Source organism: Phocoena phocoena, chromosome 2, assembly GCF_963924675.1.
Source record: "Phocoena phocoena chromosome 2, mPhoPho1.1, whole genome shotgun sequence".
NCBI lineage: Eukaryota > Metazoa > Chordata > Mammalia > Artiodactyla > Phocoenidae > Phocoena > Phocoena phocoena.
The window spans coordinates 13,107,189-13,127,472 of NC_089220.1; the positions used below are offsets into that span (position 1 = coordinate 13,107,189).

Here is a 20,284-nt window from a genome sequence, read left to right on the forward strand (position 1 = left end):
CATCTCTCCTCCCGCCTCAGAAAAGAAGAGACAGTCATCACTGTCTCCTCGGGTCCAAGGACGTTCGGGTTCTTAGAGCACAGGGGCCAGGTGTGAGGTCACTGGGCTGCCAGCAGTCCGCAGTGTTGCACTGATTTATGCGCAAGCCCTATCTTGAGAAACAGGCATCCTTTCCCTGTTAAAAACGAAGAATTTTAAGCAAAGCTCTGTGGCAGAATGCTTAGTCATTCAGATCGTTGTTCCGTTTGCAGGGTCTTTAAGGAGGGGAGCTCCTTCTTTTCTTTAATTCTTTCATTGTTTCGGGGGCACAGCTCCTAAGAACCGGAAGCTGAATAGACTCTACTGACAGATACTATTGAATCACTTCAGGACTGAGGGAAAATAAGTACAGAGGTTTATTAGCGGTGGGTAATTTCTGCACGCTCGGTTTCTTTTCAGAAAAACGTGGGGAGGGCAAGTATCTGCTGCGGCGGCATCAGGCAGAAAGAATGTGGGCGACAAGCAGAGAGATGGAACTTGGGGCGCGGCCACGTGCTCTACATTGTCTCACGTTCATGCATAGAAGGCGTCCGAGTTAACTCTCCAGGGCCGGGAAGCAAAGAGCAGCCTGAATCCCGAGCAAACACCTGTGAGATGTGCCTACTGATGTCTCTTCGGTAGAGGATTTTTTTTCGCACATCAAGCAACATAGCTGTCTGTTGTTCCTGGACCGTGTTGCTCACCAAGTCAGCAGGCAGCAGGGCTGCATCTGAGACCTGTTCATCTTCTACATGCTGTGAAGATATGAGGGGACAGGGAAGGTGGACATCCTTCAGACCATAGCAGCTTACATAATGCGACCAGAACAGCCAAAAGGGTAGCTAGAATACAAATACATGCCACGCACTCAGTGACCCTGCTTGTGAAAATACAGGTGATGGAACGTAACTAGGCCACATAATTTATTGAGCCCTTTGCTTCACAGAATTATTGGCTCTGAGATCCCTTTGAATGATGAGCCTTGGATATTGAAATAGGGTCCACGTGTGATTGCCGCGTTTGAGGTCTGTGTGAAATTGACCGCAGGTGTAGTGTGCTTTGGAAAAGGATTTTTGGAAAGGCTTCAGCTGCAACGGCAAGTTGACCTGGCTGTGCCCGGCATCCTGCTTGTGGCAGGGTTTCTCCACAGGCTTCAGCAAATGATAGGAATGTGGGACAGACATCCTCCAAGCTGAGCTTGGACTCAGCTTCCTGAGGTCAGGGGCCTGGGTTCCTGGCCCCTCAGCCCATGGGGAGATGACTCTCCACTGCAGCTCCTGGGGCCTCTCTTTCGCTGCCCCTGTCCCCCGCCCCGCCCAGACAGTTGTCCGGGGTGGGGGGGGGAACTCAGATAAAGACCCCGGATGTAGGGATCAGAACAATTCTTCAAGTGGCATTTTGCCTATGTATCAGGTGTCCGAGATAACATTTCCTCTTGGGCCTCTAGGTGGGAGGAAATTCAGATCTCCTCAGCTCCGGGGCATCTTATGCCCCCTGGACCAATGGGGCAATCAGGTTACAGAACCTAGGCCAGATTTTAGGGCATGCTCTCACCTGCCTGTGTCAGCTGTCGGTTCAGTTGGTTTTGCAGTAGCTTTTCAGAGCCACTGTGCCCTGTGACTGAGGGACTTGGTGGCTGCTCGGCTCTCAGGGTTACGACAGGGATAAGCGCTTCTCAAATTAACGTGATAAATAAGAGATGTACAGTGGCCGGACACATCTGCTGGCTTACCTGTCGAACCTGATTATTTGGAAGCTTGTTTCTCCAGAGTCTTGGATTTCATATTAGAAATATGTCTTCTCTTCCTCCCTCTAATTCCTTTCTCAAGCCTCAATTTGTCCATTTCCCTTAGGGGAATAATCCTCTTAACCCCCATGCACGCTGTAGGAGTACATTTGCTTTGGTGAGAAAGAAAGGGGTTGCTGTAAAAATAGGTTGGTTAGAACTAGCATTTCTAGGTGTTCACCAACAGAAATCAAAATCTGTTTTGGCACTTACCATTTTCAATCCTATGAAACAGTTAAGTTACAGGTTGTTTTGATTATTTGTAATCAGATATATCCATTCTGATTCATAATGATGTTTATCCCTTTTTTCCTCCAAATTCTAACCCAGTGGAAGAATTTGATATACTATGCTATTGCCAGAAAGAGTAGACAGTAACTAGTAAATAATTTTACCATTATCATAAGCCACCTACCATTATTAATGAGTACTGAATGCCCTAATATCCATCCCCAGTTCAGAACCTGAAGGGTCTCTGCCCCTGTGAGGTGTGTGTGAAAAGGGATCGACTAGGAAGGAAACAGTTATTTCTGGCGAACCTCAGCTGCCCTCCCTATTTAAGCGGGTTAGTTATGTTAGAGCTGGGAAGCCCCTAGGTGAGTACAGCGTTAATCCAGCTGCGCACCACTGTGCTTCTTAGTCCGGGTTGTTGGAAGTGAGCACAGCCATGCTGAGAAGCCCCTTGAGACAGGGAAGGTTCTGGCCTCTGAGCCATTAGGGAAGGACAGTAGGGCACCCAGACGCGCTTCCCCAAAGAGGGGCCCCTCTTCTAAGTTTCACACAGTGACGTGTGTATTGACAGCACTCGTTCTTCCATTCATTCATTCACCATTCACTCATCCTGCAAGCACTCACCAAGTACATTGCGTGGGCCTGGTGTCGTTAGCCCCTGAAAATACCTAAATGGAGGGCATGTTCCTGTCTTCCAGAACCACCCAGTCTCGGAGGAGAGACAGTTACATCAACTTTTAACATAAAACAGTGTGGTCTGTACAGTGATAACCATACCCACAGCGGGAGATGGGGCACTGAGGACCCGAGGCGTAACTTTTTACATGAGGGTGGTAGGGAGAAGAAACAGAAGGCTCACAGCAGCCTTCCTGGTGGAGGTGGCATCAGGGCTGGATTCAGAGGCTAGATTTGGAGTTAGGATAGTGTTTGAGTCCTGGTTTTGCCACCTGCTGGCTGTACGACTTTGGGTAAGATACTCACTAAAATCTCAATTTTGTCATCTAAACAATGCAGGTAACAGTGTTACCTGCCTCAAAGAATTGTTTAAAGATTAAGTGAAATAATATATGTAAAGTGCAAATCAGAGTGCCTGAAACAGGCCACGTTCACTAAAGCCGATAATCACCACTGCTGGCATCATCATCATTTATCAGACCTTATTCACAGTGAAACACTGATCTTAATAATAAATTAAAATGTATTATTTTACAGGTTATTATGTGAAGCATTAATTAACCTAGTTGTATATAGATACCACAAAGAGAAGGAACTTGGACATTAGTTCTGATGAGTGCATTTGTGAACCAAACAGTTAATCCAAAATTAGCCCCTCCAAAAGTCACAAGTCCTTGTAGCAAAGGCGCCTGAGAACCTGGTAGAAAATGTGTAGGATTTTTCCAGAGCGGTAGTTTATTATTGTTCTTTTTGAAAAATGAATTAATAACTAAATATTTTGAGCATTTCTCAGTTTCGACTTCTCATGTGTCAATATCAATAGATATAACCCATGTAAACAAGATCTCTTGAGGGGGGTCTCAATAAATTTGCAGACTCCTAAGGGATTCTGAGACCAAGAGGATTATGAGAACCTCCATCCTAAAGGACAAGATCTTCCCGGTACTCTTTCCCCAGACTGTTGGGCTGCAGGGAAGCAGGACAGCTCAGGCTGGCTGGCCTGTGTAGAGGACGCCTGCAGGCTTTTCTTGACCACATGTCAGTTAATAACACCTGCTTCCTCTCTCCCCAGGTCAGGGGCCTCAGCCTTAGCTGTACATTGGAACCACCTGGGCTATTAACAGATAGATGCCTGGTCCCACCCCTAGGGTCCATGATTCGGTGGGTCTGGGCTGTAGCTGTGGCATATGATTTTTTTAAATCCCTAAGTGATTTTGATGTGAAGTCAAAGTTGAGAACCACTGTTGAAGGTAGTCAGTGAGGAGGTGAGTCGGCTTGATAATGTCAGAATGTGGCAACATCAACCTTATTTATTTACTAATAGTTGCTGTTGAAAGTCTCAGGGAAACTACATCAAATCCTTGTGATCAAAGTTAAAGCGTTGATTTTTCCATAAAAAGGTTCAAAACAAAACAAGACCAAAAAAATCAACAGCAGTTTAATCATTTTGCTGTTTGGGTTTTTTTTAGGGAGTCCCACACACTTTGTCTAAGCAAGGTCAGTTCTTAGCTGAACTTCATCAGTTCTCCTGCATCATAATGATATCGATCAGTGTCTCCGAACTGGGCCTCAAGATCCTCCTTGCATGGCAGCGCTCACTCTGGAGGACTCACTGGTCCTTCTCCAGAGGCGCCCTCCTCATACTTTTCCCCGTGGCCGCTGTGTGTGGATTATCCACAGACGCTGGATTCCCCGTCTGGTTCCCATCCACCTCCTGCATTTCGCCTCCACCAACCCCACCCCACTGAAGGATTTGAGTGTATTTAGAAAAATCCATGTTTCCTTTGTGTTGGAATATGGATGGCCAGTCTACTGCTCCAGGTAGTCTTAAAAATGAATAAATTAATTTTTATTAAAAAAAATTTTTTTCAGATCAGTTAATTTCCAGATTTTGTCTTCATGAAATACAATCATATAGTCTGAAAATAATAACTTTATGCTTTCCTCTTTTCAAATCTTTCACGTCTTATTCACTGTCTAGAACTTTCAGAAGCTTTCTCCTTAAATATTCATGAAAATAGAAGACATTCTTATGTCCTTTGTGACTTTAATGAGACGATCTCTAATGTTTAACTGTGAGAATAACAGTTGCTGGCTCTTTGTGCCATACTGAGATTATACTTTCCCATTTCTAGATTAATATTTTTCTATCATAAAAAGGACCAACTTGGTGCATCTCAAAGCCCCAACAGAAATTATTTTTATGCTCACAATCTCATTTTACCCAGAGTGAAATTTATTTGAGTAGTCAGCATTTATCTCTCTATATTATCACCATTTGCAACCTCACGATAAGTTGATAGTTACCACTGAAGGCGCTGGAATGTTTATCTCCGTATTACACTTTACGATGCGTTATAAGTTAGGAATGTTTCCAGTGAATATAAATATCACCGGTTTTAAATTTGAAATAACCGAGACTCCCGCTCTCAGCTCTGAAACCATTCCTCCAAGAGCGGATGTTGGAAAGAAGTGGGGAAAGAGCCCCTGTTTGGGGACATGGCCTCCGATCGCCAGGACCTCCCGAGGGTCAGCGTGGAGAGGAGTGTGTCATTTGACTCATCGGACTTCTGAATAGAAGCCCTTTGGCCAGTGAATGTGCTCCGCCTGCCGCCTCCCCCAGTTCTCAGGACAGTAGCTTCTACAGAAGAGTGAGACGGGTGCAGCTCCTGAGCTCCGGGCCACTGTGCTGTAACCTGTCCTCGGCGAGTCTAGTATTAGCCTTAGTGATAGACACCTGCTTAGGCAGCAGGCAAATTGTGCTTTGTCTACAGTTTTTAAGGCATGTCCTAGAATATGGTTCCAGATCCCTCAAAGGCCAGGGGATGAAACGGGCGGTTGCTGGGTTTGTCTTGAGAATGGCCTCCATCTATGCCAAATCCTGCCCCAGGAGGCAAGTGTGGTTTCTCCCCCTGCCCCCCAGGTAGTTTCTAGGTTCAGGCCCAGGCAGGGGTGCTTTGTCACCTCCCTTCGTAGTACTTCACGTCTGCGAAGTTTCAGCAGCGTGTCACAGCCTCGTGGCTAGCTGTGCCCCTCCTGCCCCGACACTCAGCCTGCGCTCGACTCAGCTCCCGGACGGAGCATCTGCATAGCGTGTGCTCTGTCCTGACTAAAAGACGAACTAAAGCAACGGACAGAAACTAAGGTGCCAGGCCATAGTGACTGTATGGACAGTAAGGACCGTAAACCCCAGAAACATTGTGAGGGAGGGGTGTGTGTACGTCTTGAACCCGTGCCTGTGTGTGAGGGGGACAGCTGGTTGTATGGGTCGGTGGCTGGCTCTGGGTCTGTCCTTCCACCTCTGATGCCATCTTCCCGAAACCCTCCCGCAGGCTCTGTCCACGCCACGTCGGTAGCAGCCTCCAGAGTGGAGCAGGCACTGTCGGAAGTGGCGTCGTCTCTGCAGAGCAGTGCCCCCAAGCAGGGCCCGCTACACCCCTGGATGACGCTGGCGCAGATCTGGCTCCACGCAGGTACCGCTCCGCCCCTCAACCCCATGCCCACCTGCCGCTCTGTCAGAGGGGAGCTTGCGGCCTGGGCTGCAGGGTTTATGCTGTCGCAGGGGCCAGAGATCTACACCCCAGACTTTCTTTGAGGGGGACAGCAGAGCGTGGTGTCCCAGACCCGACGGAGGTCTGGCAGTCCTGCAGCCTTGGAGTGGAGCCTCAGTCTGCTACTTACCAACAGCTGTGGGCGATAGCCTCCCCTCTCAGCCTCGGTTTCCTCATCTGTACGGTGGGGTCAATAGCATCATCTCTTAGGGTTGGTGAGCACAGTGCCTGGCACACCCTGGTGGTGAAGTCTAAGAGACCCTGGGAGAGGGGCCAGGTGTGCTGATGACACAGATGTCTTTATCTAAGCCGAGGGGGCGGGGGGGACAGCGTTTTGATGTCCGAGCTTTCCCTTCTGACGGCGCTCCTGGTAATCCTCAGAGAGCAAGGCAGGTACCGGCAGCTGCCGGACTGGAAACTAGCCCAGAAGGCAGGTGTGACTGCTCCTCCCCCAGTTTCACATGGCTGCTTCTGCATAGCTAGGGAATCGCCACAGTAAATCCAGCCTGCAGACACTTTAGCAATGGGAATCCCACCATACGGCGCAAATGGTGGCTCTTGATTTGCTTACATATTTATAGTTCCATAGGAAAGATAACTTCTGTTTCTCAAGTTTTACCCCTTGATCTGCAAGCCCTTCCCAGGCTCAACTCTCAGGGTGCACGGCAAAAGCCCAGGTCTGGCTGCAGAAGTGCTTATTACCCACCACTGGCCATCTGTTTACTCCTTTTTTGCCAAGGCTAATTGTATGATGTCCAACCTTGTTTGGAACCTTCGTGTAAGAAACACAATTGGATTTACCTAGGTTTGGCACGTCCCAGAGCCGAGCTCAGTCAGCCGCTCCCGTGTTGGCATCTTTAATTGAGCCAAAGCAACCACTGTAAATTAACAAATTATGTTCTTCTAAGCAGAAATACAGAAGAGGGATGATTCACGAGCGTGCTGACTGCTGTTCGTTCCTGTGCACGTGCTGGCCAGCGTTCAGCCTCTTGCTGGGTTCTAGACAGGCCGACTCAAGGGCCCGGGAACAGCAGTCATGCCTTCCTCTGCGGCTCTCTTGAAGAAAAGCTGGTCCCCAGTCTAGGACCTGGTGCCTGTCCTACTCAGTCGCCCTCACGAGCAGTGACGGCAAAGAACAAAAAGAGAAGGGGTTCACTTTAGTGTCCAGGCCAGGTGAGACTGGCCGAACCTGCGGGGCTAGTAGAGGGGCAGAGTTGTCCTTCAAAATGGGCATGAAGTTGAGTTTTTAAAGGGCCGATGTCTACGAAACCACAAGGGCAGAAGGTGATCCTTCTAGGCTGGAAGCAGCTCCCTTGACCTCCCAGGCATTGCTTCTCTTGCTTGTAGCTCGGAAAAGCTAATGACCTTGGTGAGGGTCACTGAGCCCCAGGACCGCTTTGCCTAGTGGCTTGCTGCCCCTCACTCAGTTATCCAGGCTTTGCTCCTCTTGACGTGACCCACCATGACTCTTGGGAGGAAATTTTGTAGCTGCTTCTTAGAACATTGAAGAACCCAGCAGCTAAGATTCCTTTTGGAGTTATCCTTGAAGTTTTATCAGTCGTGTGACATCCCTTTCTCATTGCCATAGCCTATAGGACAGAATAAAGCTCTCACTGCTATTAATGCGTGTGGCTTTTAACATTCTACGAGTTGGTGGAATTGAATTCTGGAAATGGAATTTCATACTTGCCTTAAACTCCAGGCAGAATATAAATCCCGCTTATATAGTACGAATGAATGAAGCAAATTATAATCTTTATAGGATTGGTGCTATATTGACTCTTTCAAAGCACTGACTTTGAGTCAAGATTAGAATTGTATCGTATATTCAATATGGTCTTTGAAGAAGTAAACTCAGAAGGAGTTCATAAAAGAAGCTTCCACTGAACTGTAAGGTTTTACCGTAGGTGGTTTGAGCTTTACTGCTCTGGGTGGCAAACTAAAAGTGACTCACATTTTTTGACAACTTATGGAAACCAGGTAACATCTGCGTCCATCGTCAGCTCTAACAATACCGCCAGATTCTGTAAATGCCGCAAGCTTTGGAAGAAACTAGATCAAGGCTTCCCACCCAAGGCCATGGTGTTTCTGTGGCATTTGTGGGTCTCTTCTCTCCTGGTTGTTTTTGCTGGTGATCTGAGTGTAGTGGGAGCTTGTGGTGGAGGCCCGTGCTGGAGGTGGCCCCAGATTTGAGGCTGGCAGGTAAGGCCACTCTGAGACGACCTCAGATTTCCAGCCTATTATATGAGCAGGTCCCTGAGCCACTTGTGTGTCATCTGAGTGGCAAAGAGATCATGACTGGGACACCGGAGCCTCTGGCTGCTCTGTGAGGACATCAGCCACAGGCCCAGTGGGGAGCACAGACCCAGGAAGTCCAGGGACGCTTGGCCATCCGGGGTCCCTCCCGTCCTGTGTGGTGGGACCCATGCCCTGGGCGCCCCTTCCCGCTGTACCTCTTCCTCCTTCCTGGACATTTCTGACCCCAGGGCCTCAGGCTCCTCACCGGATACCTGGTGGCCAACTGGCATGGGTTGTACATGTTTTGTTGCTTGGTTTTTTTGGACCCATGTGACAATTTTATTTAAATTATTTTTGAAAAAATAGTACACGCACATGATACACAGTTCAAAAGGCACAAGAGATGTGAAATGAGAGGCTTCCTGCCATCCCGAGTGTCAGTCACACTCCCCCACGGCAACCACCGTTAGTGTGTGCACACCTGCCGGGGTGTAACACTCGCGGGAGACCATTGCCTGTCGGCACATCAGAGAGTAAATCCATTGTATGATTTTACCGTAATTTAACCAGTAGCCCACTGACTAACATTGAGATTATTTCTAGTGTTTTGCTGCTACAGACAATGCGTCAATGAGTAGCCGTCTCTAGATTGTTCTGTACCTGTAAGGTAAACTCCTAAAAGTGGAATTGATGGATCAAAGGGTGCATACTCTTTAATTCTGGTAAATTTTGTCACATTGCCTTCCACAGAATTGTGCCAGTTTGCATTCCAGTCAACAAGGTGAGAATGCCCATTTTCTCACATTCTTGATAACACAGCAAATGATCAGACTTCAAGATCTTTGCCAAGCTGATAGGTGAAAATGGTATTTCAGTTGTCTGCTCATGGTTTCTGCCCATTTATCTTCTTAGATACTGAGCTTTTCTTTTTGAGTTGTAAGCACTTATCATGTGTCAAAGAGATTTGCCTTGTGCCATATGTGCTATAAGTATTTCCTCCCATTTTAATTTTGTTTGTGTTTTGGGGTTTTGTTGGGGGTTTTTTGCCAAATTTTTTTTTTTTTTTTACATTTATCAATCTTTTCCTTATACCATCTGGGTATCACATATTTAGAAAGCAACTACCCATTTTTATGGTCTCTTTTCCTGAAAGTTCCAAGTATCTTCTAGTGCCATTTGTATACACACCATCTTATAAAGAAGGTCCAAAGGGTTCTTTTCCTCTGTTATGCAGAAGGGAAACCCAGGCCAAATAGAAACCAGCGCCTCTGTGGTCTCACTGGGCGGTAGTCAGGTGAGCTGAATTAGAGCGTTTGATGTTTGTTGCACCTTGAGACATATCTCCCTGGGAGTCATACACCGTTTTCTTTAGAATGCATACCTTATCACTGGCCTTTGGAAATTCATAAGTCATTCGGAGTTGAACCAGGGCCTTTCCCAAGCCAAGCAGCTTCTTGGTGTCCATCCTTCAATTTCCACTTCTGGGATGGCAGCTAAAAATGACTGCAGTAGGTGGATGATTTCTGCTCGTTACTTACTAATAATTATAGCTCTCACTTTGGCATCTCTCACCGTCGAAACCAACGGCTATTCTTAGATGTACAAGATCAGATTTTCGGATTTCTGCTGGGAATGTAAAGCTGTGATACTCTCACGAATTCCTTGGCCCTGGCTGGCCTGTCCCGTTTGCCCTTCCCCCTGCTAGGTTCCTCCCAGCCACCCGGAGGCTGCATCGGCAGGGTTGAAGGGTAATCCTGTGGCATGGCCACCATGACAAGATGAAGACAGCTCCCAGACAGGTGGCGTGAGGGTGACTGCACAGGGAGTGCTTGCAGGAGGGAACATGTGGTACCCAGGGGTCAAGCCTGACCTGACACGGTGCCAGTCCCTGTGGGTCAGCCCCGCCAGACCTGCCCCTTCTGCTGCCCTGGGAGGTTTTGATTCACGGTCTACAACCTGCAGGTAGCTGACCTTTACCAAGCACCGTGCATGTGTCAGACCTTATCCTAGGACTTTATGTGTCTTAACTTGTTTAGTCCTTGTAATAGCCATATAAGGTATAAATACCCTTTAATCACCCCATTTTACAGATGGAAAAACCAAGACACAGCTCTCACGTCACCTGCCTAAGGTTACATGACTAATAAGCGGAGAAACCAGAATCCAGACCCAACCGGTGTGGCCCCAGAGCCCCAGCCCCTACCCAGGGAGGGCACTCAGCTCTGGAGCACGCACCTGTGAGCATCTGTTTGCGTGCGTCGTCAGGGCGAGGCTCTGCGGCTCAGTGGTCAGCAGACGGACACGGGCTCTGCCTTCACGGAGTGTACAGATGTGAAACACAACAATTGCAGAAGCACTTCATTCCACGGTGCCGAGTACCCCAGAGCAGCAGTGTAGGCTCTGGGGGAACGGGGAACAGAGGTCCTCCCCAGCCAGGACCGGAGGAGGCCTGAGCACATGGACAGGCCTGTGGGCCACGTGAGCCCTGAGGTTAGAGAAATGGCAGGGCCGCAGGGCATGAAGCCTAGAGAGGAAGAATCCGTGGCCGAGGCGAGGCCAGACGAGCCAGCGCCCTGGTGACCAGGTCAGGATCTCTTCCTAAAAGCACTGAAAAACTGTTGAAAGACGGCAAGCGGGGGGATGAAAGGATGAGAGGGAGGTTGCTACAAGATCACCCTGGAGGGATGCGGGGCACGGAACGGAGACGGTGCCGTGGGGAGGCAAGGTCAGGAACTTCGGTCTGTGTGACCGCGGGGAACGGCCGGTCTGAGGGTGGAGAGAGGGGGATACCTGAGTTGCATTTTTGAGGCAGAACTGATAGGACTCGTTGATGGGTTAGACGTAGGGGTGAAGGAAAAGGAAGACTCCTGTGTTGGGAGCTGGAGCCAGCGGGTAACCGGTGATTCCTCTTCCTGCCATGCCACGGGCAGCCTGGGTGGTGGGAACCCATGGGTGGGGATATGGGGGGGGGGCAAGAGCAACCAGAGCCCTGCTTGAACTTGGGAGCGTCGGGTGCCTGAGGACCCACAGTGAAGGTGTCAGGCAGGTGGCTGTATATTCGGGTCTACGCTTGAGGTTTGGGCTAGAGACATCAAGTTGCGAGTGGGGATTTAAAGCCAAGGGATGTGACGAGAATGTCGATGGAGAAGGGAAAGGGCCAGGCCCCAGACCTGAGCCCTCAACATTCAAAATTTGGGGAGTAGAGGAAAAGCCAAAGCAGCAGAAAGGAAGTGGTCAGCAAGGCGGAAGGGAACCGGGAGACGTGGCGGCCTGGCAGCCAAGGGGGGTTACGAAGGCGCCTGTGCGGAACCATCAAGGGCTTGGGTTCTGGACTCACGCTAGTTGAAATCCTGGTCCCACCACCCTAGTGCCCTCCTCTGCAAAATGACGACAGTTTGACAGTCACACAGATAATGCATGACAGTGTTCAACAGGTGGGGGTCAAACACCCCATAACTGTTAAAATAATGATTTCTTAATCAGCATTGGACCTTCATTTATTTTTAAAGGTTATAGTCCATTTATAGTTATTATAAAATATTCCCCACGTTGTATAATATATCCTTGCAGCTCATTTTATACCTAATAGTTCATACCTCTTAGTCCCCTACCCCTCCCTTGCCCCTGCCCCCTTCCATCTCCCCATTGTAAAATAATGATTTTTAAGTGCGTGTGGCAGGTAGGAAATGCTGCGGAGGGCTTGAATAAGGTGGAGACAAAGACATTTGTCTCCCGGCAGACACGTGCGCCCAGCCCTGGCGCTGCCCTGCCCTCCGCGGCGGAGGCTGTCCCAGGACCAGCTTGCTAAGGTTGTTTCCCAAGTCTCCTCTCTCTAGGGAAGCAGGGTTTGGGGAAAGGGAAATGGTTTCGGGGTTCGGCGAGTCTGCAGGCCTAACTCCCTGCTGCCTGCAAGACCGAGAGAAGCTGATGGCCCACGCGCCTTTTTCTGCATCCCTCTCTGCCAGACCTCTGGTGGAATGAAGGATCTGACGGCGCTCACACAGGTACAGCCCTCGGGCCGCCCCTCACGTACACGGCTCCTTTGTGTGAGTTTCACAGAAATGTCCCCTCTGGGTAGGCTAAGCCCCAGGGAGCAGGTGTGCCTTAGCTGAAGGCACCTTGGTGAGAAGAACTTCCTCGCTTTCCAGGGGCAGATGCAGCCCTACGCCGGGCTCACAGCTGGCCAGCGGGGTCCAGGCTGGTCAGCCCCACTCCGCCCAGCGCCTTTGCACGGCACACGACCCAAACAGCCCTGAGCCCAAGGCAGGCAATGGGAGCCGGTTCTCAGCCTTGCAGCCGACGTGAAGCAGGTGCTTGACAAGTGTCAGAAGAGTGAATGAACGAGTGAGGAAACTGGGCCCCGTGCGGGGCTGTGGGTGCGTCCCGCTCCAGGTCCCCCTATCGGGAGCCCCCTTCACCACTGAGGAGGAAAGAGACCCCGGGCCTTGGCACTATAGCTCAGCCCTTTTCAGATCCCATCTTTAGCTTGGTTTGGCCAACGATTTCGGAAAGCCCTCTGCGCGAGGCACAACGCACAGGGGAGCGGACTTGATCCCGGCCCTCCAGGGACGTGACCTCTATGGGATAACACAAGTCACGGGAGCACGGGGCAGCCTGGGGTGAGGGACTTCCCGGAGCACGCAGGGCGGTGGAGGGGTGACGCACCCAGGCCTGTCTGGGGAAGTCGTGTGCAGGGTGGGGTTTGGGGGGACGTCGTGTGCAGGGCGAGGTTTGCGGGAGCCCAGGGTGAGGAGTGATGGGTCTGCAACAGTACAGGGAAGGCACTTTGGGCAGCAGAAACAGCACAGCCAAGGTGTGGAGGTGAGACCGTGAATGGAGCACGGAGGGAGTGAAAAGGTAGCAGGGTCCTAGTTTAGAACGGGAAGCAAAAACATCTGGGTTACATTCACCTGCAGTTGGGAGCCATTGAGGGTTTGCAAGCGGGGGTGGGGTGGAGGGGTATTTCCAGCATTTTTCATAGTAACCTGGTAGCAAGGAGAAGGCAGGGGATTCCAGAGAGGACAGCCAGAGCTTAGTCCGAGCTTCAGAAAGGGGTAGAAAGTGTCCGTGACCCTGCGTGGCACCTTACCTTTGGTTAGAGGCTGTCAGCTGCCAGCGGCCAGGACAGACTCTTTCCCTGTGACCTCTTCAGAGAGTGACCCTTCAGAGCCCGCCCCGCAGCGGGCGCTCTGACACTGCGCTGAACTGTGCTCTTGTTAGGAGCCGATCAGCTTTAAGTTCCCAGAGCCAGCTTCCCTCTCTGTTGCTGTTCCTTCGGTACAAGCTCTTATACCTCTTAATGAGCTCAAAAGGCCCTTTGTGGGTTTTTTTGTGTTTTTTTTTTGTTTTCACTTGAATTTAGCCCTTGGTGAAGGGGTCAGGGGAGCACCACTTGCTGTGGCTTCTCTGGCCTTTGACTCCTCATCGACCTGGGCCACAGAGACGGTTGCCTTCCTCTGCCCCGCAAGCAGTGTCCATTAGTCTACAGTCTTTCCTTAAGTACCTACTAAGTGCTAGATCCTGCGCTAAGGGATGCAGAGGTGACGTGGCTGGAAGTTGCTCATAGTTTTAGTGGGAAAAGACAATACCGATCACATTTTTTGGAGGCTTTAGGGAAATAGTACACATCTGTTTATGTCCTGAGTTCTGAGCCAATTAAGAAAGAGACAGGGAGTGAGATGGAGATCACACTCCCAGCTTCGTGCCCAGGGAGGCTGAATCGGAGGATGCATCGTGACTCCTGGCCTCAGCTGGGCTCCCAGTGCATCACAGCTGATCGAATTCACCCGTCCCGAATTGCTGGCCTCGCTGTCGCAGGGGCAGAGCCCAGCATCATGCCCGCAGGAGCAAGCCGAGAATGCGGGCATTCAAGGCTCCAGGCTTCCACCCTCTTGGTTGAGACGCGGGCCAGCCTCAGGCCCCACCTGGCAGGTGAACAGGCCCAGAGAAGTTGATGGCCTTGCCCAAGGTCACACACAAGGCCTGGGTGCAGGGATCGAGCCCTCCGTGTTCCCCTGACACTGGCTGACCAACGGGGTACCCTAGCGTCCTGGTAGCAAGGAGAAGGAGGGCTTGAATGAGGTGGAGACAGTGCTACCTCAGAGACCCAGAGAGGGGGCCAAACCAAGAGGGGAGGCCAGCTGTCCACTCTTAAGATCTCTTTGGAGGAAAGAGGCTCCACTGGGGAGAAATGGTTTGAAAATCACCCCAGCCCGTCGCGCCTGTGTCCTTCTGTTTGATCTTAAAACGGAGGGATCAGGGAGCAGCACGGGCCGTGCACTCGCCTGCCCCTCTGCCTCGGGATCGCAGGCCTCAGCAGTGACGTGAGCCTGCCCCTACAACTTGGACAGCACGGCAAAGAAGTCCTCGGGGGTCTGGATCCTCTCTCCCACCTTCTCAATCGTGACTCAGGTCAGCCCCCGTCGTCTGTTTCCTCATCACAAGGAGGGAGGAGAGGCACCAGACCTGTAGCCGAAGACACAGAACCAAGAAGACACTCGGTCCCGTGTTTGTTTTCACAGGGACCCACACAGAACAGGGTGTCATCTACATTGTTGTGTTGGTGTTCAAGGCTCCCCCCACTGCTGCAACATACACCTTGATTCTTGTTATAAAAACTCTGGGGACTTCCCTGGTGGTCCAGTGGCTGGGAGTCCGCCTTCCAATGCAGGGGAGGCGGGTTCGATCCCTGGTCGGGGAACTGGGATTTCACATGCTGCGGGACAGCTAGGCCCGCATGCCACAACTAGAGAGGAGCCCCCGTGCTGCAATGAAGAGCCTGCGTGCCGCAACTAAGCCCCGAAGCAGCCAAAAAACAAATAAATGAAAATAAAATAAAATAAAATTTAAAAATCAAAAGCAAAACAAAGCTCTGGAATCATTTAGTCCCCGCTCTCCCAAGTTGGCCTTTATTCTGGAGCAATCTAGATGGGAGGGGCCTGTGGTGTCTCACCCACCCACAGGCAGCCCTGGGACCTTGGAAATGAACACGAACTCACCCCCAAAGGGAAGCAAGTCAGGAGGCAGCATACAGAGGGAGGAACATTCTGTATTGCTGCCCCCGCAGCCACCAGGCTCCGGAACCTGAAACTGCGAGATACACCCCGGACTCTTCTGGCGGGAGCTTGGAGAGAGTCGTGTTACTGGAAGACAGCGGGCAGCCCTGCGTGTCTATCTCCCAGGAGGGCAGGTTTTGCAGAGGCCCAGGTGGAAGGACAGACGCGTGTGGTCTTTGTTCCTACAGAGGCCCCGTGTGTAGTAGGTGCTCAGTAAGTACCTCAAGAGAGGAGTCTCGGAGGACGTGAGGCAGGCAGTGCCGGGCCGGCCACACTTAGAGCTCAGTTGTATGTGAGTGTCCAAGTTTCCAGGTCTGAGAGGCTGGGCCTCTCCCCGCAGGTCCCCGGGCCAGCCCATCACCTCTGCTCCCTGTTGAGGGGGATTGACGGCCAGAAGCACAGATGGGGTGCAGGGCGGGTCTGTGCCTCCCCCGGGCTTGCTCATGGCCTGAGGAGTCAGTCACTGGTGTGACTATGGTCACCAGGGAAGTGAGGTGCTTAGGAGAGGGCCATGCAGTGGCATCGACACTGACCACACCCTATCCAGAATTTCCAGTCTCCGCGCCTGAAGCTGGAGGTGGGGAGATAGAAGGGTGGATGTCAACAGAACGTGCTGTCCGGGGGCATAGCCAGGACCCCTCACAAAATGTCTCTAGGGACACAGCCATCAGAGGGATACCCAGGCTGGACTCCCCTTCCAGCTGGGGGGGTGGGACGGGGTCAGAGGTAGCTTCCGGGGGTGGTGGCCGTTGAGCTGGGCTTTAAAGGGGGTACAGGAGTGACACCATCGGGGCAGAGGCAAGAGAATAAACAAAAGCCCAGGGAAACAGCAGCGGCTTAACACGGCAGAGCCCGGGGGTGTAGGAAGCAGTAGGAACACAGGTTAGTAGGGGTGGTAGAGACAGTCACCAAGGGCTCCGGATGCCAGGCAAAGGGGTCTGGATGTTATCTGGAGGCAGGGGAGACACTGTTCTCTGTAGGGAGCTGAGAGCACAGCCACAAAGCCACGCCTGCCTATACCTTGCCCCGGGACCTCGGACAAATTGCTCAGCCTGTCTGTGCCGCAGTTTTCTCGTCTGTATAATGTGGATAAAATAATAGCACCTAGTGGATCACGGTGCAGATAAAAGCAGAAGTGAGAGCACTTCTTTGCACAAAGCACGTTTGATGATTATTAGCTACTGTTACCGTTCATTCATTCGCAGCCATTTCCTGCACTCTGACTGCCAGGCGCTCGTCCAGTCGCTGGGGACGCAGCAGTGAATAGTGTGAAGCTGGTGGCTTATGTTCTAGAGGGGCCCCGCAGACAGTGAGTGAGACAAACAAGGTGAGCCTCGTATTGGCCGGAAGAGAAAGCAGGGAAAGGAACTGGGTCGTGCTGGGTCAGGACGGGGTAGGGGGAGCAGCAGTTTTAGGTGGGATGGTCAGCAGAAGCCTCCCAGAGGCCATTCCGGGGAAGACTGAAGGGGGTGAGGGGTGCACAGGAACGGAAGGAGCGCTTTTCAGCAGGGTGGTGACCCCACCGGGGCTTTGCCTGGGGAGGCTGGTCTGTCAGTGGCTGCGCGGGACAGAGGGGCTGGAGGAGAGACGGGAGGGGCGTGAGGAAAAATGTCGACATTTTCTATTTCTTTGTATTGTGCTCTTCTAGCATTCCTATTCTCGTGTGCCTTCCGTTAGACACGTGTGCGTATACACGTAACTTGGAGATATGGGCACAAAACATCCTTCTCTGCTAGGAGTGGAGGCCAGCAGTCAGGGCAGGAGCGGGCGAGGAAGGGGCTGCCCTGGGGCTGGGAGGAGGGGTCCGTGGGCCCGGAGCACAGCGGCCACCTGAGCGGGGCTCAGGTGTGGCCGAGGAGGGAGAGGAGTCTTCCCACATCCAGGCAACGCAGGCCCTACATTGGAGAGGCGGTGCGGCCGTGACCTCAGGGCCCTAAGGAAATAAGGGATATGAGCGGACCTGGGGATGGCTAGGGGCACGGGACGTGCATGATGGAAGCCAGGGCTGCAGAACAATTAGGGACCCTCCACGTAGGCGTGGGAGACTTGAGACCTGAGATTGGAGGAGAGCTCATTTTCCTGCTTTTTGGAAAGCGATGGCTCGTCAGTGTTATACAGTTACTAGTCCCCCCGGTGCAGTGGCTTTCCCTGGTCGGTCCAGGGCAGGGTCTGATGGAGCAGTGATTTTATGTCGTGCCCATAGCAGCCACCGCCTGCTGGCCTTGTCACACTTCCTGGCATCAGGGGAACCAGCCCAAGAGCAGAGCCGTTGCCCTATGAGGGGCTTTGCCCCTCTGGTTTGCCTGTCCTTGGGTTCATCCAGCCCTTCTTCTGCGGTTGTCAGAGCTGAGGGCAGGTGTCCCTGGTGGGCCCTGAGGATGCGTGACCTCCGAAGGGGGGGCAGGGCCCAGGCAGGCCTCATTCCCGTCTCATCGGTGGTGACAAGTGTCCCCTCCAAGGCCGCACGGCCTTGACTCGAGTGCCTGTGAACAGTGGGCGGGAAGGACTGTCGGCCCGCGGCCGTTTCCACTTGGGGTTGGGGGCTAGGCTGGCTGGCTGGGCCTTGCGTATTCCAGGTGGGCCCCTGCCAGACTCCCATGGTGGAGGGGAGGCGATGTCCCAGGGCCTCTGAAGGGCAGTGGCCCAGGACAGCATCTACCTGTGCTCTCCTCCTCACAGCTGAAGTCTACATCGGCATTGGGAAGCCGGCAGAAGCCACAGCCTGTACCCAAGAAGCTGCCAACCTCTTCCCGATGTCCCACAACGTCCTGTACATGCGAGGCCAGGTTGCCGAGCTCCGAGGAAACATCGAGGAGGCCCGGCGGTGGTACGAAGAGGCCTTATCCATAAGCCCCACCCACGTGAAAAGCATGCAGCGGCTGGTGAGTCTGAGCACTGGCGGGGCCTCCGGCCCTGGGCCAGGGGTCCCCCAGGAAGCGGCACAGAGTTCTTGACCCTCAAACCTAGTTCCCGTTCCAAAGGCCAGATGCACTTGGCCTGCCAGGCTGTCAAGGTGCATAAAGCCAGCGAGCCCCGTTCCTGTTGTAGTTTACGCAAATGGAGCTCATAGGAATCGGCAGCGCACAGCCTCAGCGACCCTACCTGGGGGTCCTGACCGGTGTGAGAGGAGAGTTTTGAGTCAGCGGTCTCCAGCCAGCAGTCCAAGCCACCTTGTGGCTCTGGGTTTAATAAAGACATATTTGTGGCCCTGGGCACTGTCCTTGTCATCTTGGTCTCCGAGCTGCTTATAGCAGCCACCTTGGGGGTGTCCGCACCTTGGGGAGCCTTCAGTACAGAAGTCAGAGCACTTTACCTCCTGGGGGGCTCTCTTACCTTGAGGGAGCCGAGACCCCAGCCTGTCTCCGAGGCCACTGGCTAGTGGGAGCATCCTGTCAGAGGACGGGGGCAGCCCTGCTGCTCCCAGAGGACCCAGGTAAGTCACCGCAGCATCCACACTGCATACGGGTGTGGTGGCTCTGAAGCCGCACATGCCCCTCCTCTGGCTGCCTGGCCAGGAGCCCGGGGCTGCCGCACTGCTCCCCTCCCTTCCTTGCCTGGGAGTTGGCCACCCGACCACCTCGGTTTCAGTTGGGGGGGTCAGTTAGACCACTCACACGTGGGGCACAGCGGCTACACAGGAGCCGTCCGTCTGCTGTCCCCTTCCTGCGAGAGTCTGGATGGAGACTTGGAGATGAACCGGGTCCAGGGAGCGGGTGAAAAGCTGCTTTCTCTGGGCCTGTCGGCCAGACTTAGCTTCTGAATTTGTATTTCCTTCTTAGCGGTAGGACATCTCTGATTTCATGAGCCACGGGAAGGGAAAAGCCCATAATGCAGCCAAGGTGTCCTTCAGGTGGGCAGCCCTCGGGAGCCCAGCGTGTATGATCAAGGGGGTGTGACGTGGAGGAACGGGCATCGGACAAGGTGTCCAGGGACAGAATTCCGGCCCTGCCGTGTCACTCGCTCGCTCTCTGACTTTGGGGAAAGCCCATAAGCTCTCCACACTCGGTATCCTTGCTGTAAAATGAAAATATTCAACTAGATAGGCAGTGAGTTTCTGTCCAGTGCTAAGAGGATACGGTTTTGTAACCAATAAGTAAAATGTTCTCTAGAGGGTCCCAAAGGCTTTGTTCTCTCACCATTGCTCACAGTGACATCGCAAAATGTAGATGGAGCTGAGCAGTAACTAGTGGTTTTCAGCAGAAGAGGGCCCAGGTGCCCAGCATTAGGAACCATGGGAAACGTATGCTTCTGAGCCAGATCTGGGTTCAAACTCAGCCCTGTCCCTGCCCCTGGGACACCTTGGGCTAGTCACTTAACCTCTAAGAGCCTCGGTGTTTCTGTGCATTGAGCTGTTCCTTACCCAGTTCATTTGTGAGAACAACATGAAATGGTTTACATAACGAGGACAGCAGAGCTCCTGGCACCTAGTAGGTGCTCATTAAATAGAAAACTGAAGACAATCATTTTCAGTTTTAAAAATAAATCAGACCTTGTAATAATTACAATCATTTAATTTTCAACTTCCCTTTATGAGCATTTTGTAGTTCAATACAGCTTTATAAATAATTTTACGTATCATCCAAACATTGGTTTGTTTGGTTAAAAATATTCCATGGCTTTTCATTTTTGTCTCACTATTGTAAGAGGAATCTGTAAAGAGCTTTTGAGATCTCCCTGCTTTTGCTGAAGTATCACAGAAGAGGTATAATCAACACCGAGTACCCAGCCTT

General features: G+C 51.9%; 1 protein-coding gene across 3 annotated transcripts in view; it reads left to right on the top strand.

The window, feature by feature from the left end:
- TTC7B (tetratricopeptide repeat domain 7B) overlaps positions 1-20,284 on the top strand; it is a 238,998-nt gene that overhangs the window by 189,768 nt on the left and 28,946 nt on the right. For all 3 annotated transcript variants that reach the window (XM_065871941.1, XM_065871942.1, XM_065871943.1), the window contains 2 exons: positions 6,043-6,183; positions 18,234-18,436. In XM_065871941.1, coding sequence (XP_065728013.1) covers positions 6,043-6,183; positions 18,234-18,436 — 344 coding nt within the window. The remainder of the gene's footprint in view (positions 1-6,042; positions 6,184-18,233; positions 18,437-20,284) is intronic.